General features: G+C 36.8%; 1 protein-coding gene across 2 annotated transcripts in view; it reads right to left on the bottom strand.

Moving 5' to 3' along the window:
• Smap1 (small ArfGAP 1) overlaps positions 1–26,062 on the bottom strand; it is an 84,534-nt gene that overhangs the window by 29,902 nt on the left and 28,570 nt on the right. For both annotated transcript variants that reach the window (XM_041655573.1, XM_041655574.1), the window contains exons 2-4: positions 22,183–22,316; positions 10,019–10,104; positions 2,925–3,000 (exon numbers count right to left, since the gene is read on the bottom strand). In XM_041655573.1, the coding sequence (XP_041511507.1) occupies positions 2,925–3,000; positions 10,019–10,104; positions 22,183–22,316 (296 nt within the window). The remainder of the gene's footprint in view (positions 1–2,924; positions 3,001–10,018; positions 10,105–22,182; positions 22,317–26,062) is intronic.

The following is a 26,062-nucleotide window of genomic DNA, read 5'->3' as shown; positions in this document are numbered from 1 at the left end:
CACAACCTCTCCAGTAAAGGCTATCATTGGTGTTTTTTATTTTAGCCATTCTGACAGGTGTAAGATGGTATCTTAAAGTTGTCTTGATTTGCATTTCCCTGATCGCTAAGGAAGTTGGGCATGACCTTAAGTGTCTTTTGACCATTTGAATTTCTTCTGTTGAGAATTCTCTGTTCAGCTCAGTGCCCCATTTTATAATTGGGTTGATTAGCCATTTACGGTCTAGTTTCTTGAGATCTTTATATATTTTGGAGATCAGACCTTTGTCAGTTGCGGGGTTGGTGAAGATCTTCTCCCAGTCAGTGGGTTGCCTTTGTGTCTTAGCGACACTGTCCTTTCCTTTACAGAAGCTTCTCAGTCTCAGGAGATCCCATTTATTCAATGAGGTCCTTAATGTCTGTGCTGCTGGGGTTATACATAGGAAGTGGTCTCCTGTGCCCACGTGTTGTAGAGTGCTTCCCACTTTCTCTTCCATCAGGTTCAGTGTGTTCGAGCTGATATTGAGGTCTTTAATCCATTTGGACTTGAGTTTTGTGCATGGTGATAGTTATGGGTCTATTTTCATTCTTCTACAGGTTGACATCCAGTTTTGCCAGCACAATTTGTTGAAGATGCTCTCTTTTTTCCATTGCATACTTTTAGCTCGTTTATCGAAAATCAGGTGTTCATAGGTTTGTGGGTTAATGTCAGGGTCTTCTATTCGATTCCATAGGTCGACTTCTCTGTTTTTATGCCAATACCAAGCTGTTTTCAATATTGTAGCTCTGTAGTAGAGTCTGAAGTCAGGGATGGTAATGCCTCCAGACGATCCTTTATTGTATAAGATTGTTTTAGCTATCCTGGGTTTTTTGTTTTTCCATATAAAGTTGATTATTGTTTTCTCCAGATCTGTGAAGAATTTTGATGGGATTTTGATGGGGATTGCATTGAATCTATAGATTGCTTTTGGTAGAATTGCCATTTTTACTATGTTGATCCTCTCAATCCAGGAGCAAGGGAGATCCTTCCATTTTCTGGTGTCCTCTTCAATTTCTTTCTTCAAAGACTTAAAGTTCTTGTCAAATAAATCTTTCACATCCTTGGTCACAGTTACCCCAAGATATTTTATGCTATTTGTGGCTATCGTGAAAGGTGATGCTTCTCTAATTTCCCTCTCTGTTTCCTTATCCTTAGTGTATAGGAAGGCCACTGTTTTTTTGGAGTTGATCTTGTATCCTGCCACATTACTAAAGGTGTTTATCAGCTGTAGGAGTTCTTTGGTAGAGTTTTTGGGGTCGCTTATGTATACTATCATATCATCTGCAAATAATGAGAGCTTAACTTCTTCTTTTCCGATACGAATCCCCTTGATCCCCTTATGTTGTCTTATTGCTATTGCTAGTACTTCAAGCACTATATTGAAGAGGTATGGAGAGAGTGGACATCCTTATCGTGTTCCTGATTTTAGTGGGATGGCTTTGAGTTTTTCTCCGTTTAATTTAATGTTAGCTGTTGGCTTGCTGTAAATACCTTTTATTATATTTACGTATGACCCTTGTATCCCTAACACTGTAATTTTACTATATTTCCTATGACTGAAAAGATTATCTTAACAAACAGTACCTATACATGAAAAAGAGAAAACCAGTTTTCATCTAAAGATAAAGCTCTTATGAATTAATACATAATCCTAACTTCCAATTTGCTGAGAAAAAAAAACAAATTCAAGTGAAAAGGTTTAGAAAGTCACATTCAGGGTTTAATATAAAGTAGTATGTTTTATAAAATATTCTAAATAATATTTCATATGAAAATTTGTTAAATATTGAATTAGTTCACGTAAGGATGAATGGAGTCTTAAATTCAAGCACATTATAAACATCATTCTCAACACTGTTAATTTTTATTTATCCTTCAACAGCTTTTGTCTGTTCCACCCACCAAAGGTGAAGAAGCAGCTCAAAGGACTACAAGGGCTATCTTGGTACCAAAATCTCCAGATATTTTAATACTTGGTTCCCCGTTAGTGGCTTAGGAGGTGTAGCCATGAGGTCTTAAAGATCTGTGTCATTTCCAGTTTGCTCTCTTTGCTTCAGTTTGGACTATGAGATGTAGCACTCAGCTCTCAGCCTCCAGCTCCAGGTGTCCTGCCTGCCTGCTGCCACCCTTCCCTAGTGTGGTGATGGACTCTTAATGCCACTGAAACTGAAGAGTAAACTAAACCCCAAATAAACCCTTCTCTTTATAGGCTGCCTTGGTCAGGGTGCTTCACCACAGCAACAGAAAAGTACCTGAACAGGAACTAAAAGAAAAGGCTAATTTAATGCCAAATGAGATGAAAACTCTCAGAACTGCATGATAAATGATTTCACAAAATTAATTACTGTAACACTTTCTTCTTAAATAAGGAATCAAAGGCCAAAAATTTATTTCAATGATAAAGGAAATTAATCTTATATAATTAACTAGGAAGGAAAAATTTTAATCTGAAATAAAAAACTAGATAAATGCAGTTGATTAATTTGATTGCTACAGCAAGGTAACAACTTTTATCATATACTTGCTAATAATCAAGGAAAGTATCCAGCATTAATATGCTCTTGGGATACTCTTCATGTTTCAACAGACCAAACAATATTCTAGCAGGAAAAAAAGACTACAAATTTTCTTTAGTATTCATTTCGAGAATTTACAAAGTAATTTTATATTCCCCTCTTTTTTTTCCCAACTGGTGGCTTAGTCTTTTTAATTACATAATTGTTTTAATGAAAGGTCAAGTAAACTGGACCCTCTCTACTTTAAGTTACGTTATATAACCAAAAAAACTAATATTTAAAGTTAAGCATATGCAACTAATATGTTTTATAATAAACAAAATGAGCTATATGTTAAACATCTGAAATCTACTTAACGAACATCAATTGATAAAAAATGGTTTTACTTACATTTGTAATAGCTATAGCATTTTTATCATAGTATTTCTTCTTTTCATATTTATCTCTGATGAAAAATTCTACTGCTCTGAAAACAGATAACTTAAGGAAAAAAAGTGAGTTCAGATATTTCCCTTATTCATTCCTCTCCAAACAGCCCACACTATTCTTCTAATCCCCGATCTCCACTTTCTCACCCTATTCTGTGCATGGTCATACGTTTCTTTTCCCTCTCCCCCCACAGAAAGTGCATTTATTTCAGGAAAACTCATTCTAAAACAATAAACAAACAAATCATCCCAACTTGAAAAGAAAAAAACAAGAGTATAATTCTTCATTCCAGTCCACCACCACTTCTATCACCCAACTCTCAGTTTAGCTCAGGTTCATTTTACAATAAACTAGCATCCAAGCAGTACTCAGAATGTACCAAACAGTGCATGCCGTGTGCTGTACACCGATTCTTTGAATGTGTTTCAAAACCAAGTTAATGTACTTATGGCTATTTTCACACCATAAATGAACAATTAGCAACTCAGTAAGATTAAGTACCTGATTCTAACATGATTTTTTCCCTACCTTACCAGCTATCTCATGAATTGGTGACACTCAGAATTTCCTATTTATTAAAACAGTGGTCATTTTTTTTCTTGCAAAGGTGAGGAATGAAGAAATTCAGGAACTGAAACTAAGGTTTCCACTTTTAACAAGAAAGCTTCTCAGAAATTATCTATGTAGTAAGTAATATAAAAATTACACACGGTCAAAGTTGATCTGTCTCCTACTGTTTAATAAAAATAAGAGATTAAGAGTAGTGAAATCATTAAAACTTTCGTAATTATTAACAGAGAACTATTGAGGAAAAAAAAAACTATTTTTCAATTCCAAGGAAATGACTTAAAGAATGGCTATGCTAGTTTTGACTGCTCTCAGTTCCTAAGAACCCCTTAGCAAAAACACTCAGGAAGCACACACACACATGTCCTTGTGCATGTGTGTGTGCACATGCACGTATGTATGTATTTGTGCATAATACTAAATGCAACCAATTCTTCATTGTTAATTTTACCTAACGTAAATAACGACTAAACTCTAGGGATCTGCACATTTTGAGGAGCTGGTAAATATTTTATGATATTTACAAGAGGAGATCTGTTTTGACTAACTACTCAACTCTTATCTCTACAAGAGTCCATGCAGTCACAGAATATTGTTACTGGTGGGTATGGCTGGATTCTAACTAAAGTTCATTTGTAGAACAGATCCTTGTTTCAAAGTTTTATAGTCATTCATGAATTCTATTCTAATATTCCGGACGAAAAAACCAAAATGGATTTAAAGGGCTAGCAACATGACTCAGCGGGTAACAGTGCTTGTCAACAACCCCGAGAATGTGAGTTCAAAGCCAGGAAGCCATGTTGTAGGAGGAAAGCACAATCACAGCAGGTTGTCCCCTGACCTTCACATGCACCCCATTGCACATGTGGACACAAGATACTCAGTAGATACTTATTAGATATAAGGACTATAACATATTTAAAGAGGAAACTGTCTATAAACTGTCATTCCAGGCATTTCCAAAAGAAATTTTCACTGTATGTCTACTGATGCTAATGCCTAACTCCCAAAAGCAGTTTCCAATAAAAAGGAGACACTTGTGTATCTATTAGGTACCTACTATTAACTTGTAATTTCCTTAACTTTCAAGTTGGCTAATTATCAAATAAATACTTTAGTAGATAAAAACACGACGGAAAAGCTGTCATCACAGGTTGGTCAGAGTTTTGAGAATACATATAAATATTTAAGCAATCAACAAATGAAGCTAGTTTTTAATTTATATACTTCTGTGCCTGAGTTTCATCAGCTTTAAAATAATATTCATTGTAATTTATTTATAACTAATATTATTGAATTATTATAAGAATTAAATGTCAGTCTCTGTAAAGTACAAAGTAAGTAAAAAATGCATGGTACAAACTGCCATTTTAAGTATTAGCTCATAACTAATAGAAAAATATTGTGATAGAAAATGTTTTTAAAATATAAGATCTGTAGTAGAGGATGAAATACCAACTACTATAAAACTGTTGGCTGATAACCAATTTAAACAAATGAGAAATGACAACAAAGCCAATATATTTGGAGATCGGGAAGCATTAATGTAGTAGGAGACTGCTCATTCATTCCCCGGCTGCTCAGAACCAAAAAAATCACACAGAAACTATATTAATTACAACACTGTTCAGCCTATTAGCTCAGACTTCTTATTAACTAATTCTTACATCTTAAATTAACCCATTTTTATTAATCTGTGTATCACCACGAGACTGTGGAGGTGGCGTCTTTCTCCTTCAGCAGTTACATGGCATCTCCTTGACTCCACCTATTCTCTCTATATATATATCTCTGTTAGGATTTCTCACTTGGCTGTTCTCTGCTATGCCATTAGCCGAAACAGCTTTATTCATCAACCAGTAAAAGCAACACATATTCAGAAGGACATCCCATATCACATTAATCCTTTTTCTGTCTCTTGATACTGAGACATAAGGACTTAGGTATACTACTGATGTAAATGAACAACAATGGAAATACAATAATAGTATTTTCAGATGACCAAAGTAAATAATATATTACTTACAAGTCAAGTTTACATAGCTGTTTGAGATTTAGTAAATAAAACATGAAGATAAACATGTATTCTCAGATCCCTCTCCTCCACTTTAAAGATACGACTCGAAGTACATATTAAATTCTTTTCTGTTCCCAAGAACAAGACCTTCCAGTTTCACACTGCTAACAGCTATAAAACTTTGAAAAGCTCAAAACAGAACTGGTAATGAGTTTTGATGTACAACAGAACTCATGGAACTGAAGTAATTGAAACATTTAGTTAAGACAAAATATCGTAATAATGGAAAGCTTTATCGTAATAAAGTAAAGCTTTATCTTTTGCCGTACCCTAGTACATGAAGCTATAAGTAACCACATCTCACATGAGAAATGATAGTTTCAGTAGCATTTGCACAACCTTTCTAAACTGTAAAACTTTGAGAGAGCAAGAAATCTTGTTAAGAATGTAACAAGGTCCCTGTTATATGAATTTAAATCAGTTTAGCTCCAGTGGCCTAGGGTTATATATTTATATCCACAAAAGTGCAGAGATATTAGACTTTGCTCAAAGACCCATAAGCTTTACAAGGATGGCTGGAAGGAAGAAAGGAAAGAAAAAGAAAGGAAGAAAGAGAGGAAGACTGACTTTTTCTTACTTAATTCCCTTATGAAATTGTATTTACAACTATAAAGGTACAGAAATGTGAGCTTTTTAACAACCAAGGTCAGCCTTGTAAATTGCCACGTGGATGCAGAGAACTGAACCAGATCCTCTAGGAGAGCAGCCAGTGCTCTTAGCTACTGAGTCATCTCTCTAGACTGACTTTTTCTTTTCTTTTCTTTTCTTTTCTTTTCTTTCTTTCCTGGGAATCCAATCCACTGCCTTAGGCATACTACCAGATACGCATTCTGTCTCTGAGCTATAATTCCCATCCTGGTGTTAAGTTTTTCTAAGAAATTTAAGCTTCAGACTGAAAGGAGGCACAACTGATTTTCTTATTAATCTCTCTAAATCAGTGGTTCTCAATCTGAAGGTAGAGACCCCTTTGGGGGACTGAAAGACCCTTTCACAGGGGATGACTAAGAAACACCATCAGAAAACACAGATTATTTATATTACAATTCATAACAGTAGTAAAATTACAGTTATGAAATAGCAATGAAATAACATGAGGAACTGTATTAAAGGATTGCAGAATTAGGGACGCTGAGAACCACTGCTCTAAAAAGCAGTGCTTTAGAGTGCTTTAGAGTAAAAGAAAAAATGATGACAAATATTATTTTTGAGAAAGGATTCATTATGTAGTCTGTCATGCTGCGGCCTCCTGAGTAGCTGGAACTACAGTACCTGAACTTTACTTTTAGGCTATATAGGCACGTGGTGGCTAAGCTCACAGTCCAAGACTCGTCATCTTCTACTCTAAACTTCATATATGCTTAGACAATGTCCCTCCCTAAACACCTTCCAACAACTATAAGACCATCTTCTTGTAAACAGAAAAAGATCAATACCTCATATTAATATGATCGAATTTAGTAAATGCTTTGGGAAAAGTGGTATTTACCCTGACAGATCACTTAGTATGTCTGGCTACAGCTATGTCAGATTCTCATATGTTTACCTGGCTACATTTCTTCTACAAATATGTGCTATTCTTCAGAGTCTGTGTACACCTTCACTTTCAGAGAAGGAAAGGCCACTCCAGAGAGTATCTCACACACACACACAAACCCAACAAAGGGTGTCTATCACTGACTCTCCAATCTGTATTTCCTTTTTCTTCTAGACTCCGCTCCTTTAAGAGAGGTTTTCCTGATTCATCAGTAGCAGAAAAAAAGCCACAGTTTTTTGAAACAGCAGCTTCCTGGGCCATGCTGCCAGCACAAACACTGGCTCTTTTTGGAAGCCAAGCATTTAAATGGAGTTTGTGGCCAGAGTTCTACAACTTGCTTAATGGCAACATAGACCTGTTGTGTGTCTGAAAATGGGGCTGTGAGCCTGACTCACATTAAACAGACCTCCGTCCCACCATGTTGGACTGGGCAGAGCCAAAAGGCAAAGCAGTCTTAGAAGTGCTTAGCATTTTAAGAAGCACTCCTGGACAGAAAAGATTTACAGATCCACAACGGGACAGATTCAGACATAAAAGGACTCTAAACAAGTCACAGTGTGTTTAAAAAATATATGTAGGCTTGGGAGAAAAAGAAAAAGAGTATAGCGAGTTATAAGAGGAAAAGTAAATGGTTTATTTTAAAAAAGTCTTTAAAGAGTACAGACAGTTGTATATTAAAGTAATAAAGAAAATAAAATAAATATTAAAAAATAATAGAGTAAAAACAAATAAGCCACAAAAATATGAAAAATACACAGAGTCTAGATTATGTGTATTATTGTTTTTTCTTTGAATTTTTTGACTGCAGAGAAACATTTGATTCTGGGGACTGCTAAGCAAAACCAACATATATACTTTAAAGGTATCTTGATTTCAAAATATGGATCTAAGGATATGTTGCTTTGGAAAAGAGGTTCTTCTTTTGTTTCCACAGAAGATGAGAACCTGTGGAATCCTTCCAGACTAATGTGGTTTGATGGACCAACCCCCACCCCCAAAAGGATGCCATAAACATGTCCAAAAATTACTTCACCCAACAAAAAGCAGAAAGCAGTTTGAAAAGAACTACCCCCAAATTCCCTAAGTGATTGTTTATAAATGTTTGTTTACACTTAAAGGAGGATATGCTATAAAGATTTGCACTGGTATAGATCTGAGTTTATTGATACAAATTTAAAGTCAAATTTGTTGTTCTTGATCAAGGTATTATGTTTATGTAGCTTATTTTAAAATGTTATGTATAATTAAGAAATATAGGTTAATAGATAATCATCTATAATAGTCAAGCTTGTAGTCATATTAGGTTTTCTAAATATATAGAGATATATTTCAGGTAGATAGATGATCTTCAAACCTTTCAAAGACTATAGAATATGGCTTTTAAGATGTCTAAGAACTTAGGACTTTTCATGACATTGAGACACATCTGCTCCTGGCAGCACCAAGCTACTTCAAGAGGAAGATGGGTACCGAAGAGGCTCCTTATGGTATTGGTTAGCCATTTGGGTAACAAATTGCTCTTGCCTGGACTGCTTGATGTTGTAATGTATGAACTCGACATGCAAGACCCACAAAGAAATGACTGCTAAACTTGCCTAAAGGTGAGACCATCCTTTGCGGTTCCTGCCTCATGAAAGAGTCTGCAAGACATTCAGCAGGACACAGAAGAAAGTTACCGACAAACTGCCAATATAGGTGAAACTATCTTTGAAATTTCTTGCTTTGTGGAAAAGTCTGCTGGAAGCTATGGGCCTGTAGGCTGAAGAGGGATGCCCAAACAGTACAGAAGAACTTTGGGTGACTGTCCAGGCAGCAAGATGTCTCTGTCAATTCTAGAGTTTTGAAAGTGGCTTAAATTGCACTTCCTGCTTACTTAGGTAATATTATATCCTTCTGGAGTCTTTGATGGAGTTGAAGAATAGTTATAGTTTTCTTTAGTCATGATACAAGATAAAGTAGATATTGTAACTGTAATTCTTACTTGATACCTGCTTTGTTATGCATAATTTTACTATGTTAAAGTTAAAACCTTCTTTTTATTTAAACAGAAAAGGGGAGGTGATGTGGGATTCCCCTCTGTATGCTGTGGATACCTTTGGTTAATAAACTGTCTTGAGCTTGTGATAGGGTAGAATAGTGCAAAGCAGGGAAAAGTAAATTGAATGCTGGGAGAAAGGAGGCAGAGTTAAAAGAGAAGCCATGGAGCCACCGCCAGAGACAGACATGTTGAAACTTTGCAAGTAGGCTATTAGCCTCATGATAAAATATAAAATAATGGAGATGGGTTAATTAAGAAGTAAGAGCTACCTAGCAATGTGCTAGAGTAACTGGCCAAGCAGTGATTTAATTAATACAATTTCTGTGTGATTATTTTGGCAATCTGGGTGGCTGGGAAACGAATAAGCCGCCTCCTCCTCCTCCTCCTCCTCCTCCTACTACTACTACTACTACTACTACACACACACACACACACACACACACACACACACACATATTCACTACTCAAAAATCAAAGCATAGTTAGGGCAAATCAATTCTCTTTCTTTTTTCTTTTTAGGACATGGAGATCAAACCCAGGACTTTCTTCTACATACTGAGCAAGCCATTCTACACAGGCTACATTACTCATTCCTAGTTTTCATGAAATAGGTTCTTACTATGTATCAAACCTACAAGTTGGCACATAACTTAGTACTTTACAGCTCTACCTCACAGAATTGGTGAGATTATAAGTATGCACTATCATGCATGTAATTTCCATCTTTAATTAATGCTACCATAATACACTTCACATCTTCCTCAATACGAACATAAAATACTAATGGTAAAAATGTGCTAACTCTTTTAAACATACAATATACAAAATTTAAAGGATACTGATCTGTCTGTGGTCTTCGAAAGTTCTCTGGAAGATTGGCTTCATAAAGTAGTCTTGCTTTAGTATTTCCCATATCTTGCATGCACTGTAATAAAAAAGAAGACAGGTCTTTTCATTATTCACATGAACAAAAGTAATTCTGGCACACACACATAAATGAACCCTGCAAAACAGTTACAATTTCCAACATATATTCTCCTCTTTAAGATAATACTTTAAATCCTAACTACAAGGTTAATTATTTAAGTTCCAAGCAGAGTCATTATATTCAATCCTCTAATCCTATATGCATGTGACTCCATGATTTCTCAAATGTCTTTTTCTGTGAAAGCAACCCTACCTACTACTTAAAAATGAAATTCCTGGCATTTTGTGGGTAGTTCTAATGTTTACAAAAATGGAACATTTGAACAGTGCTGCCATTTCCTGGACTAACAACTTAAGATCAAATTTACTACAGGGTTTACTCTAGGATTTTCATAATTACAGCCAAGAAGATGCAAGCCTGGTAAAGAGAGAGGGCTAACCTAAATTCCACACAGTAGATTAGCTGCTGTGCAATGAAAGCTTTCCTTAAACAAAGCAAAACCACCTTTGAGCCTTAATGGCTCAATTTTATATACAAGGTCAGAAGTGCACAGAATACCACTGTAGTTTAAGTATTCCCCAAAAGTCTACTTGTTAAGGGCTCACTCCCCAAAGTGGCACCACTGGAAGGTAGTGGGGCCTATAAGTGGAGCCCAGTGAGATCATGGTATAACAGCTGACTTCACCATGCACCCCACATGCACACCATTACCATCCTCTGGCTTCAATATCGCCAAGAGCAGAAAGGTGCCTTCCTGGACTGGAGCCTTCAGAACTGCCAGCTAAATTATGCTTTTCTACTTACGAGTTCATTTCTTTGGGTACAGTATACACAAAACTAATAACAAACCCATTACAAACCTCTTCCCTAAACTCTAAGAATTCAGAAAATATAAAATAATTGTATAATCATTTTTTAGATTTTTATAGTTTCTTTTTAGTTTAGATTTTTATAGTTACAAATGGTAGCTAGCCAAATAGCATGTCCTTGATATTTTACCACACTACAAACAAATACAAGATTCACAGACAAAATATTTTAATATTATATAATTTACAGACAACTTGCATTTAACTATTTTAATTAGAGATTCAGTTTTTACAATGTAATATTTTTGTCCTGATTTCCCAAACATAACCCTAAACTCCTGAGAAAACAATTTAAGTTTAAGAACTATCTTGACGCTGGTCTTGAGTTGAAGCTCTAAAGAGGACAAAGAGGTATTTTCCTTTAAGTAAAAATAAGCATAAATTCTCACAACTGAAGGCTTGCTGGTGTCTAAGGTCCCAGCATACACTCAAATCTGGCTCTCAGGTAAACAAGATTGCTATTCCTCTTGAGAAGGGATGCAGGTGGAAACAGTGTAAAAAAATGTTAAAAGAGATAAAAAATTAAATATTTTTATCATTTAGTCCTTTCAACATAAAGGAAACGAAATCTAAGTAACTTGAGATACATCTCCAACCCCCATGGTGGAAGGAGAAAACCAAGCCCTGCAGGCTGTCCTCTGACATCCACAGATACATTGTAGCACCTTGTACCCATTCTATCCCTAACAAATAAAGATTAAAAATTCTTTTAAGAAAAAAGTAAGCATTATACTGTAAAAACCTGTTTTTACTCTCTAAGAGGAAAATACTTGTACCCAAGCCATCAAAAATTCAAATATACTAAGAATTGTAACCAGGAAGAAATGTAAGCTGGGGTTATCAATGAGATTTCTTCACTTTTACCATCTAGTTTCTGGGAATCAAGCCAGACTATAAGTACTAGACATCGTTCTTAAAAACACATTTTCCCCACATTCCTGAAAAACACACTTTTAAAACCTGTTTTTACTCTCTAAGAGGAAAATACTTGTACCCAAGCCATCAAAAATTCAAATATACTAAGAATTGTGAATATTATCTTATAATAGTGAGGTTATAACATTATCTGTCAATACCTTTTTCTATTTCACCCAGTATTCCAATGTGAAGAAGGGAGATGTATGGATTATAAGCCAATATTTTTATTAACACTTTTAAAAAGATACTTTAAAATGAGTTCATTTTGAAATTAAGACTTTAAAAACACAAAAAAACAAGCATCTGGCAAACAAAAAATACTCTGACTCTAGAAAATGTTTTCAAAATACTACAAGATCATATAGAATACAAAGCCAATGTTGTTGATACTTATAAAAACATATAGTGTATTGAGGCTCATAAAGGAACTATGCATTTCATAGTTATGATATGCCAGCTAGATAGAACATACTGTAAAGTTAACACTATTTACTTTAGCCATTAGATTCAGTCTGTTCTTGGGGATATGAACTCAGTGGTAAACACTAGCCAAGCTTGCTGCGCTCTAAATTCAAATCCCACTACCATCTTAAATTCACACTGGGCCGATTTATAGTATAATAAACAACACTTAAGACTCCCATAACCAGAGCAGAGAAAAATGTAGACTCAATAAAATCAATAAAAAAGCTGTTACTTTAAAAAAAAAGAATCCCATAACCTGCTACAAAAAGGATTTTGCCCTTTTTAATCTATAATTTATTTTAGTTTTTCTATGTAATCCATAACTTAGAAAATACACCACAAGTAAAAAGCCAGACAATATTTCAGAATCAATTTCAAAAAAAATACAACTGTAACTGAACATGCTGAACAAGAAAAAGTATCTACGCTTACATACTGTTGTTACAATGCAATGCCTGGGGCTCACTGGCCAACCAGGCTAGCTAATTCCAGGCCAGTAAGCCAGTAAGAGACTATTTTTTTTTTTATTTTTTTTTTTTTGGTTTTTCGAGACAGGGTTTCTCTGTGGCTTTGGAGCCTGTCCTGGAACTAGCTCTGTAGACCAGGCTGGTCTCGAACTCACAGAGATCCGCCCGCCTCTGCCTCCCAAGTGCTGGGATTAAAGGCGTGCACCACCATCGCCCGGCTAAGAGAATATCTTTTAAAACAGAACTTGAGAAGCACTATCCAAGATTGATCTGTGGTCTCTACAAACAAACGCACTTGTATAACACACACACATAACTAAAGTCAGACAGAAACACAGGTGTCCAAGCAAGACTAATAATAACCCCAACTGAAATCTCAAGTAAACGATTCTTTTTCCTGAGAATGAAACCTATTGACTTTTTTCTTTGTGTTAACATTCCAACACCCTGAACAGCAGAGTTAAGAGATAAGTTTCTATTTGTCCTACCCTAAAAAATAAACTGGAAATACAGTTCTTCCAGGCTCAACAGCTCTGTGTACTGTGGTTCTGGGATTCCTTGTCCCATCTCCCCTTCTCCTGAGCATGCTTCTGTCTATCCTTGGAATGCTCCTGGAATTTCATCACTGAGATGCTGAGATGAACTTGCACAGCAGACATTAAGAGTAAAACTAAGTTTTGAACTAATCAGAAAGTTACTTGTCTAGTTTTCACTAGTTTTTTATACTTGTCTTTTAAGGTTTACTGGTTGCTTTTATTCAGTAGTGTATGGGGAGAGAGTTATACGTATGTGAGCACAGGTACAATCACTAGTACATGCATGTGGGAAGTCACAGAACTCAATGCTGGGTATCTCTCCTCAGTTGTTCACATCCTCTGAGACTCTCTCACTGAACCTGGCGCTTGTTGCTTTGGTTATACTGCCTGGTTGGTGAGCGCTGCTCAGAATCTGCCTACCGCCACCCTGCAATGCTGGGGCATCTGAACTCAGCTCACACATATGCTGCAAGCACTTGCTGAGTCATCTCGACACTCCTCTGCTTGCTTTTTAAAAATAAGATAAATGAGTTGAAAAATAACAGAAAGCAGATATTGTGAATGATTAGAGTATAGTAATGCCCTCTAAGTTCCCAAAGACAAAATGTGAGGTACTAAAATAATCAAAATCTTAAATAGACATTAGTGTTTTTAGAAGAATGTTTATAGAAAGATGCTGCATATCTCTGATAAATGCAGAAGAAAAGTAGAACTATTTCAACTAGGGCTGGACAAATGTTTCAGTCCGTAAACACTTATTTAAGAGCACGAGGACTTGAGCTGGGACCCCCAGGACTCACATAAAGAGCTAGGCACAGTACAGCACATACATACAGATTCCTGAAACTCACTGACCAATGAGTCAAATCAGGCAGTGAACATTCAGGTTCAGAGAAAAAGCATGTCTCAAAATAATAAGAACAGGTGGCACATTCATTTAGTCCCAGCATTTGGGAGGCAGAGGCAGATGGGTAGCACATAGCAAGAGTTCCAGATCACTCAGATCTACACAGTGAGACCATGTCTCTCAAAAATAAGGGTCACAGGGGAGGGTGGAGAGTGACTAAGGAAGACACCCAACATCAACCTCTAGCTCTAAAGAAGCACACATGAGCATACACAACCATTTAAAACATCTACCTAATTTTCTGAGGAATAGATCCAGGAAAGAAGAATCTGATGGCCAGGTCAAAACATTCTTATATAATGTTGTAAAAACATATGCTATCTAAATGTTTGTATATTTATGCATAAAGTATTTCAGGAATGACACACAAAAAACTGATTAACATGGCTATGTCTATGAAAATTAGATGGCTGATGGTAGAATTAAGAGACAAGTATTCCTTTCACAATGTTGTAATCTTGGGCATTTGTGCAATGCCCATTATTTCCATTTCCCCAAACAAAATAAAAAATGAGAGAAGGGACATTAATTCTGCATTTTCCCTAAAATACTAATAACAGCATGGAACTGAATGGGAAGAGGCATAAAAAATGTGGCAAGAATAAAAGGTTTGTCAACATGTAACAACTGAAAATTAATTCAAAGTCAAATGTATAGAGTCCAAACTGCTTCTGGAATTCTCATGACTTCACTGCAGCAGAGGTTTTGAACACACAATGTTACATTTTGAACTGCATGAGCTGTCACACCATTTAGTGCCAATGAATACTGCCTGCAACACAGGTCAGGGCTCAAGATGACTACAGATGCTATAAATCAGTTTCTACGGCACACTGCCCTTCCCTTGTGTGAACATTATCACAGAATACAAACACTTCTAATATGTGCCTACCACCATTCCTTTATTGGGTTACAGTGTTCAGTTTGAAAAATTGTTGTTTAAGTTGCTGGTATGAATTCCATATAAAGCATAAAATTCTGGCTTAGGATTAGGACAGATTTTCCAATGGCCCTAAACATACTTCTGCCATTTTGTGCTATTTACTCATACAAAGCGGCATTCTTAGCATTGCTGTTTATAAAATCAAAATATCAAATAACTCTGTTAAAGATGCTCATTAACTTATAATATCAAATATTCAGCTAAGATTAAACATTTTATGTAACAATCAACAAGTACTCATTAGTATGTAAATTTCCCTTTCTCTTTAACATCATAAACAGTAAACTCAAATATATGCTAAAGAATTCCTTTAAAATAATCTTATTTATTATCAATAAATTTTTGGTTTGTATGCCATTTTACATACCCATAAACCCAATCTATTTAACTATTTCACACTCAAATAGGTCACAAGTGGAAAAAGGCTTTTTTTAGAAAGGGGTGGAGAGAGGACTAGGCAGAAAAAAACCACTTGTTATTCTTGTAGAAGACCCAAGTCAGTTCCCAGTACTTGCATCCAAATGCTTACAACCACCTGTAATTCCAGGTACAAAGGATCCGATGCCTCTTCTGACCATTGAGAATCTGCACACGTGTGAGTGTATATAGAAACACACATAAAAAAAAAATCTTTAAAAAAAACTTTACAAGCCGGGCAGTGGTGGCGCATGCCTTTAATCCCAGCACTCGGGAGACAGAGGCAGGAGGATCTCTGTGAGTTCGAGGACAGCCTGGTCTACAAGAGCTGGTTCCAGGACAGGAACCAACAGCTACAGAGAAACCCCGTCTCGAAAATCCAAAAGAAGAAAAAAAAACTTTACAAAAAAGCTTAAGAGGGAACTTAGAACCTGAACTATAGTGGAGAACTTTGTCCTTCAACTAAGAACAAAGTCTTCTGATGGATCAAAAGGTTATGAGCCAAATAACAGTATGAATTTCAAAAAACTGTCATCCAAGTAGATCTTCCACTCAAAACTGAATCCAAAACAGATTCGTGGCATTTATTTACTACATCTTTTCTCAGTAGGATCATCTTCTTAGATATAATACTATGGCTTGGGGATCTTAAAAGTTTAATGTATTTTATAGGAAAGAGAAGCAATTTGCTCTGTTTTCTCTATCAGCAAAAATCTTCAACGATAGAGTAAGATTTTAAATGACCTAAACTAATATGTGATTTTTTTTTAAGAATTAATTATCAAAGTGAAATGAATGCTGGTAACTCCTAGAGAAAGTCTTCCCATCAACAGACTCATCTCTACCACTACAACAGCTGTCAAAAGGCACAGGATTCCTTTCAGGGGTGGCCTTTGGAATCCAGCCACTGGAAAAGAAGGTTCACCATTTCTTGTCTTGGGAACTCTTTGAAATGTTTAAAACAGAGTCCATTCCTTCAGCTTCATGAAACTGGGGGAGGGAGGTTGCTGTCTTTTAATTTGTTTTTTATTTTTTTTTGATATTTATTTATTTATTATGTATACAATATTCTGTCTGCGTATATGTCTGCAGGCCAGAAGAGGGCACCAGACCTCATTACAGATGGTTGTGAGCCACCATGTGGTTGCTGGGAATTGAACTCAGGACCTTTGGAAGAGCAGGCAATGCTCTTAACCGCTGAGCCATCCTGCCAGCCCTTAATTAGTGTTTTAAAAAATAAAAAATACAAACTTTTACTGATGGTATAAGTTTAGAGGAGGCCTTTATACAATTTCAAGATATTCTCAAACCCTGATGTATTTGCACCTGTGTGAATAGATAGTCTGTAATTAGTCTCTTATTAGTTTCATTACACATCACATTTTAGAATTAGACTCTCTCTTTCTGCTATATGGCTGTGGGGCCTCCACTGACTGGAATGTGGCTGTCACATCCTAAAGGAAAACTGACAATGGCCAGGAGGTGGTGACAGCGCACACCTTTAATTCCAGCACTCAGGAGACAGAGGCAAGTGGAGCTCTTGTAAGCTTGGGGCCAGCCTGGTCTACAAAACAAGATCCACGACACAGGACAACCAAAACTGTTACACAGAGAAATCCTACCTCGAAAAAGCAAAGTCAGGTAGGAAGGAAAGAAAAAAGAAAACTGAATTTCCTCATCCTCATTCCAGCAACTATCAATTGCCAATAACTCTTCTGCTAGAGGTGGAACTTCATGTCTACAGCCTACCTACCTACCCCACATCCTTCATACTGACTCTGTATGGCTTGAGTTTGTGCGGGTCTCATACAATCTGCCATAGCCACTGTTCACATATACAACTGCCCTGCTGTATGCAAAAAAACAGTTTCAATGTAATTATTCACCACCCTGACTCTTACACTCTTTCCTCCGCTTCCTCCACACCCTGAGCCTTGAGAGGCAAGTGTATGATATGATTTAGATGTCCCATTCTGAATGCTTTAAATAAGAGACCTTGGGCACTTATGGATCTCTTTATTAATCACTGTCCACCACAAAAAGAAGCATATCTGATGATGGCTGAGAGGTACACTAATCTAAGTGTACAACAGTAAGTCATTAAGATTTGTTTTAATACTATACCCATTTAGCAGAATAATAGTAGTTGGTTTTCCCCTAAAGCCTAGCTACAGGTTCTTGAACCCATAGTGATGTCAGATATCAGTTTCATTTTGTGGAGCAGGCTTTACGTCCAATCAGAAAGCAGCTGGTTACTCCCAGGCACTGGTGGGCATGTCTTAACAGGCTGGTTGTTACCATAGCTCTCAGGAGTCACAGCTGGGTAAAGCTGATGACTATTTTTCTCTTCTAGTAGCATGGAAACCACCTTGCAGCACTGTGAAAGTTAGCCAGTGGGATGAAGCTCCCAGGTAAGTACCAGCTTGATCTCTCAATGTTCTAAGAGGTATCTTCAGGGTCTTACCATCAAATTCTGGAGAAGCACATCAACAATAACCTATAATGTTTGGAAGTCTACAGGGTAACATTTAGTCACTGCTAGTAGGAGTACAAACTGGTGTGGCTAACATGGAAATCAGTCTTGGTTTCTCAAAAACCAAGATACAGATCTACTATATGACACAACTATACCATTCCTGCATATAAATCAAAGGATTCTATATCCTACCGAAGAGATACTTGCTCATCCATTTGCATTGCTGTTCTATTCACAATAGCCAGGAAACAGGAATGACCTAGATGTCCAACAGTTCATGAAAGGGTAACAAAAATATGGTACACAATGGACTATTATTCAGCTGTTAAGAAAAATGAAGTTATGAAATTCACAAGTAAATGGAAGAAGCTACAAACAACCATCCTGAGCGAGGTAACCTTGACTCAGAACAACAAACATCATATGCTTTCGTTCACTTCGGGATGTTAACTTTGAATCTTCACATATGTGTATTTCATAGAGGTCATGAATCAGTAAGGGGCCATAGTGCTGGGAGGGAACTGTTAAAAGAAGTGAGATAGAACACAGTAGAATAAAGGAAAAAAGGAGAATGAATGAACAGAAAGGGTTAAATTGGGGTATGGGTTGCAGGGTAAAGAGGGATAACTAACACTAAAGACCCTCAAATCTGTACAAGCTTCCTAAAATGCATATACACACACATATAAAAAGAGTGTAAGTGGATTTATTCCATAATGGGCTGACAATGCCCCTACTAGATAACATGGGCTAGCACAAATAAAAAGCCCAGTGCTAGGCCTGGCGGTGGTGGCACACGTCTTTAAACCCAGCACTTGGGAGGCAGGGCCAGGCAGATATAGGGGGAAATGTAAAAGAGAGGCAGAACAAGAAAGTCACAGAAAGCAAGTAACCTTGCTTTTAAATACGATATGAAGATCACTAAGGAGAGAGGTGTATAAAATAAAAGAACAAGGCTACCTTAAAAGAAAAGTCAAAAGTTGTCAGTCATGGTGGCTCATGCCTATTGTATCAAAATGCCTTGCCATCTGTATTAGTTCTTTGTCTCCTTGTTGTGACAAAATGATGGGCATAAACAACTTAAGGAAAGACACATTTATCTTGGATTATAGTTCTAGGGGATATATTCAGGGACAGTATGGCAGCAAGAGCAGGAGGCAGTATGTCACCCTACATGTAGTCAAGAGTCTCTTGACTCTTGAAGATGTGCTCAGTTCACTTTCTCCTTTCTATTCAGAAAGAGTGACCCCAGTCCATAGAATGATGCAACCCATTTAGGGTGGGTCTTTCGACTTCAATTAACCTAATCTAAATAATCCCTCAAAGAGATGCCCAGTTTTGTTACCATGGTAATTCTAAATCCTAGTAAAGCTGACAATCAAGATTAACCATTATAAATGAAATTACTATTTTTGGCTAGTACTCTCAAAGAGAAATTTCTTAATATTCAATAATACAGAATAATAGACCCTCAGCAGTAAATTTAGAAACCAACTCATCACAATCTATCAGAAAGATGCTAAATTGCTTGAGATATTTCATGGTAACAATGCTGAGGGTTTTATATAATGTATAAATGAAATGGATACTACTAATAATAATTTATTAGCATTTATGGCTTGTTTAAAATGTGTCAGATACTATACCAGCTCATGTTTCACCCATTCTCACTCATTTGATTCTCCCTACAAAGCAGACAATATTACTCTTATTATACAAATAGAACATTGATGCCTCCTGAAATCAAATAGCCTGGGAAGCCATACAAGTCTAACCTGGCAGTCTGTCTTAATGATTTTGTTCTATTGCCTTGCTGGAATCAACTTGCCTTGAAATATTCTAAGCCAAAACATAGATTGAACAAAACTCAGCATTATCAATGACAACTTAACTTGTTTTAATTTGACTATCTCAGAAAGTACTTTTAAAAACAACAGTAACTACTTCATATGGCTTACAAGTACCTGCAGAGCCCACCACAAAGTGGTAGATGGCCACCTGTTTATGTGACTAAGTTCTAAAGTAAAACAACTGCTTATCGCTGGATTCCCAAGAACATCCTAGCCTTACTTCTCATCCAGGCACAGTGGGAAGAAGAGCTCTGCGGACTATGGGCCAGACAGAGTATTCACTGGTGACAAACAATTAGAAAGTCTTACATCCCATAATGATTCATACTTCAAGAAGCTGACAGGTAACATCTGTTAATAAATATGTTCTGCCGGGCGATGGTGGCGCACGCCTTTAATCCCAGCACTCGGGAGGCAGAGGCAGGTGGATCTCTGTGAGTTCGAGACCAGCCTGGTCTACAGAGCTAATTCCAGGACAGGCTCCAAAGCCACAGAGAAACCCTGTCTCAAAAAAAAAAAAAAGTTCAAATATGTTTCAAATATTGTATATAATTTGTTTTTAAAATTCCTAATTTCTTAAAATGTCAGTATGCTGCCAAGTACCTATTATCTATTTCACAAAAACCAGTTAACTATAGTTCTGATGGGAAAATTATGCTCTAAAATGTACAACTACCTGCCTCAGATAATCTGTTATTCAAATTCTCTCAATGGTCTTTATTAAAATATTTCCAAAGAACCAGAGTGTCTAATGAGTCTTTTTTTTATTTAAAATGAGCCATTAAAAAGTACACATCCTTTGTCTTCAATTTTTATCCTCTATAAGTATTTACAAGTGCAATTTAAATATTTAATTTACTCATCATTCTTTCTTAAGAAAGAGCATGTCATTTAATTACCACATCTGCTACAGAGATGCTAGTAAGAACACTGTCTCATATGAAGTATTCAAAAGTTCTCCTTCTCTGATCTAATTTGTATGGTTTCTCCCCCGAGGTTTTGAAAATACTCAAAGAATAATATTTGCTTGTATAGCCTTTACCAACAATAACCTCAGAAGGTAATTTTAAGACAGAACTAAATCAACTATACTTGACTTTATAGCCTAAAAGTCTTTACAAATTCTGTTACCATAGCCCATAACCACGTAGGTGTATCTTTTCTAATTCTGAGGTATGTCCGTGTATCACTGAAGTCCCCCAAATACCATTGTCCTCTGTATCTTTGAGCTCTGCATCTGAAGCCTTTTATCAACTACAGACTGAAAATAGGAGGGAAAACCACATCTGTACAAAACATAGTATTATTGTGTGCATGCATGAGCATTCATCCACTTCCTTTTCCTGTCATTATTCCTTGAACAAAATAGCTTATCTAAGGGTATCTAAGTGGTACCCAATACTGTAAGTAACAAGGAATGATTTCAAGCATGTGCAAGAATGTGTATAAATAGATATGTGCAAATGTTATTCCACCTATTAAAAGCACCCGAGCATCAGTGGGTTTGGCTATCTAGCAGGCATCCTGAAAATAATCTTTTGTGATACCAAAAGATGGCTGTGTATTGATATATTCAGAATGTCTTAATGGCAATTTCAAAGGGCATAATAAAATCAGTAAGACCAATAAAAGTAACTGTTTTTACATGTGCAGCTAACCTGAAGGATTAAAAAGTAAGACTTTAAAGATTTAGAACTGTCACCATGGAAGAACAGCAAACTCATACAATTGTAAATTTATCTGTGACAAAGCTAACTGCTCTCCACAAACCAAAACTGGACACAACAGCACTTTCTCATTGGACTGTCATCTACTACTAGCCTCCTCCTGCACCCCAGGAACACTTCTAGACAGAAGAGACAGTCTTCCTGTCAGTTTTCAGGCAAGAGGAGGGTTTTCCCTTTATCTTTACTCAGACTCCCTCTACTGGCAGGAATATTAAACTAATAGAGGCAAATTTCACCAACTCAAATAAAACATTTTTAAAAACTGTGAAATCAACATTTTAGAACAAAAAGAAAAAAGAAAAATGGATTTGAAACTGACTACCACAGACTCAACAGGAAATTAACATCAGTGAATTAATAAGTGAAATAATCCAAATTTTAATATGACATATACCATTTCAGCATGTATTTTAATATTAATCCTTAGACACAAGAAAGATTAAGTATTTTAAAGTTATTCAAAATACATTTTTAATAATTTCTTTTTAAGTAATGTTTACCTGTATCTGTTCTGGCGTCCATTGGTCTAAATTGACTGACTTGACCCTGGATATATGAACCCCAAGATTTCTATGAATTCCAGCACATCTGATGCAAATAAACACACCAATATTCCAGGAAGCCCATCGGGGACCTAATTAAGAAAAAAAAAAGGAAAAACTAGTATTAGAAACTAAAACATCCTGACTGTACACTAGTTGCATTCTAGTTCATAAACAGTTGTTAATAGTTATAGAAATCACATGCTCAAGTTTCTTTAAATGATACTGGCAACAGTTTCACAGAATGCCATGCCAGACCTGCACTAAAAGGTTACAAACCAATCTTTAAGAACCTTAGTCAAGACTGGGGAGATGGATCAGTGGGTAGAAGTACTTGTTATCCATGCATGAGGACCTGAGTTCAAATCCCCAAGCATCCACGTAAAATTCCAAGCATGGCAGTGTATGCCTATAACCACAGCATTGGAGGACAGAGCCAGAAGATCCATGGACAGCAAGCACCCTAGCCAAAACTGTGCGCTTCAGATTTAGTGAAAAACCCTGTCAAGACAACATGGTAGACAGGGACCCATTGGGAAAATACCAGACAATATTCTGCTCTGGCCTCCACAGAAGCACACAAGAGCATGCACACCCATATTTATTGTATACATCACATGCACAGAGAAAAGAACTCTAGTCATTCTACTGGTCTTGCTTTCCTGGCAATGTTTCCCTAGAATTTAAAACTAATTAATTCAAACAGTTTTCACTATGCATATTTGAACAGCAGTTATATACCTCAATGAAAAATTCCTTATTAACTAAGATAATAATTAAAATGTTAACTAAATCAAATAAAGGTTTTGTTTGTTTTTTGTTAGACAGGGTCTCATTTAACAGTTCATGGCTAACCTCAAACTTGTGACTGTCTTGTAGCATCTTGAATAGTTAAGATTCCAAGGGCAGAACACTCATTTTTCAAAAAGTGTAAATATTTCTGTGAATGGTATGCAGGCCTATAATTCCAAAACTTTGGAGGCTCAGGCAGAAGGCTCACAAGTTCAGGGTCAGTCAGTCTATGGTAAATAGCATGATTATATCTAAATAAAATGCAAATATCAGTAAGAAAGGACAAACAGAAAAAAACAATGAGTGGATAAAAACAAGTGGGTACTTGAGAGAAAAAAATGTTTATCCAAGAAATATGAAAATAAGCACACGCTCAAAATGTTCTTTAAACTACAAGGGCCTCAACTGTGCTCTAATACAGTGGGGAAAAGTGCTTGCAATAACAAAAACAAGACTGCCTCAAAAAGCCTTGTACCCAATGATGAATCTCAAAAGTATCAGATTTTAGAATGTTTTAAAAGGAATACAGAGTATTAAACCACTTGTGAAGTTGAAAATATGCAAATATAACTTGGAGTAACTGAAAGCTTCTACACCTCTGAGGTAGGATCTGGTAATGAGAAAACAGGGTGTGATCAGAGAAAAATATCTGGGAATGATATGCAGGCCTGGAGGGCACTGGCTATTCTGTGCTGCTGAAGGTGGTAAGAAGACAAGTGTTTGTTTCACTAACACTTAATGCACATATAAAAGCTGACGTTCTACACACTGAACCTGATAGAAGAGAAAATGAGAAGTAGTATACAACACATGGGCACAGGAGACCACTTCCTACGTATAACCCCAATAGCACAGACAATAAGGGCAACATTGAATAAATGGGACCTCCTAAAACTGAGATGCTTCTGTAAAGCAAAGGACACTGTCATTAAGATAAAGAGGCAACCTACTGATTGGAAGAAGATCTTCACCAACCCCGCATCAGACAAAGGTCTGATCTCCAAAATATATAAAGAACTCAAGAAACTAGACCGTAAAAATCTAATCAACCCAATTATAAAATGGGGCACTGAACTGAACAGAGACTTCTCAACAGAAGAAGTTCAAATGGCCAAAAGACACTCAACCTCCTTAGCGATCAGGGAAATGCAAATCAAAACAACTTTCAGATACCATCTTACACCTGTAAGAATGGCTAAAATCAAAAACACCAATGATAGCCTTTGCTGGAGAGGATGTGGAATAAGGGGAACACTCATCCATTGCTGGTGGGAATGCAAACTTGTGCAACCACTTTGGAAATCAGTTTACTGTATGTTTTACCTAGGATTCTGTGCCAACACTAGCTTTAATTCTGCAGTTCCTGGACTGACAACAAGAATTCTGTCTTTCTGTTGAGTTCCCAAGATGCCCATGACGTCATTCAATGACCACATTTTTGAAAAGCAAAATCCTAAAAGTCTTCAAACATTCAGCACACAATAACCACATATAGAACTCACCAAGCCATAAGAAATGTGTTCCAAGACACAGACACTGACTACTACATGCATATTTCTTACACACATTTGTTTATTTAGGCAGATCAGGAATACCCAACCTTCCAAAATGGTATTTTGCAAAGGGTTAAGCATTATTAGCTAAAGTCCACTGAAGAATGTTGATTTCATGTTAAATCTGTATGGTAAGTAGCCCTTGATGTTTTTCCTACTTAAATGACTAAAGTTACTTAGGCATGAATTGTTGGGCTGGCTGACTCAAATCTGTCAATCCTTTCCCTGTCCCTTTGGATGCCATGGGGAACAAAACCAAGTAACTATACCAGATAGGGCAAAGATGTGAACCAGAAATGAGCCAACTCTGCTGTCTGTGGTTCCTAAGTACAGTGGGACTCTGCATGATACTTCTACCATGCTTAAAGGTATACTTCATTGGCAGCACACACATCTTCAGCCATGCCATTCTGCAAAATATGTGGGAGCTTTCAATCAAGCAGCCACTTCCCTGGAGATTTCTGGAGTTGTACAGAGGAATGTTATGGCTGCTCAGGGACCATTTCCTCAATACAACTACCAATACAAGAAGGAGGCTTCACACAGCAGAACCCTCCAGGAGGTTTCCTTCCAAGTACTGACAACACAACTGTGATGGATGCCATTCAAGCCACAAGAAACTGTTCTAGTCACAGCCACTCCACATACCAGTCAAGTCATGGAATCAACTTAGGTATCAGTCCATCTGTGGGTAAGAAATAGTAATTTGATTTAAGGCCCACTCCATGAGATGGAACCCATATCCAATACTGCTTGGGTTATGAAAAACTTGAGACCAGGGACCTAAGGAAAAATTAAAACCAAAATAACCCCTACAGGCATTCTACTATACTCTTAGATCAGTACCTTGCTCATCCATCATCAAAGAAATTTCCTCAGGCAAAAAAAGGGGAATAAATACAGAGACCTACGTCCAGACTATAGGCAGAGAGTGGGAGACGTCAGAATACTAAAAAAGGGGTGTCTCCCTAAAATTCCTCCCCCTCAGAGCTCAGGGGAACCCTGCAGAGAGGAATGTAAGAGCCAGAGGGGAGAAAGGATACCAAAGAAACAAGAATTCTAAACACAGCAGGACCAATACAATATAAACTCAGAGACTGAGGCAGTATACAAAGGCCTGCCTGCATGGGTCTACATCAAATTATAGTGGTATATTAGTGTTTTAATAAATAAAGCTTGCCTGAAGATAAGAGGGAAAAGCAGCCATACCAGTCAGCCATATAGGCCAGGGAATGGTGGCACACACTTTTAATCCCAGGGTTCAGAAAACAGAAGCAGTTGGATCTCTGTGAGTTCAAGGCCACCCTGGGCTACGCAAGGTTGAATCTATCTAAAAAAGAAACAGAGCTCATACAAAAGTAATCCCAGCACTTGGGATCCCACACCTTTAATGCCAGCACTAGGGAGGTGGAGACAGGAGGAAAATTGCTGGGTGGAAAGAGGAATATAAAAAGGAAGAGACAGGAACTCAGTGTGGTGTAGAATTTGAGAAT

The sequence above is a fragment of the Microtus oregoni genome, unplaced genomic scaffold, assembly GCF_018167655.1.
Source record: "Microtus oregoni isolate MIOR12 unplaced genomic scaffold, Mior012 000007F_ref0000211, whole genome shotgun sequence".
NCBI lineage: Eukaryota > Metazoa > Chordata > Mammalia > Rodentia > Cricetidae > Microtus > Microtus oregoni.
Note: the sequence above shows the minus strand (reverse complement) of the source record. Positions and strands in the feature narration are given on the sequence as shown.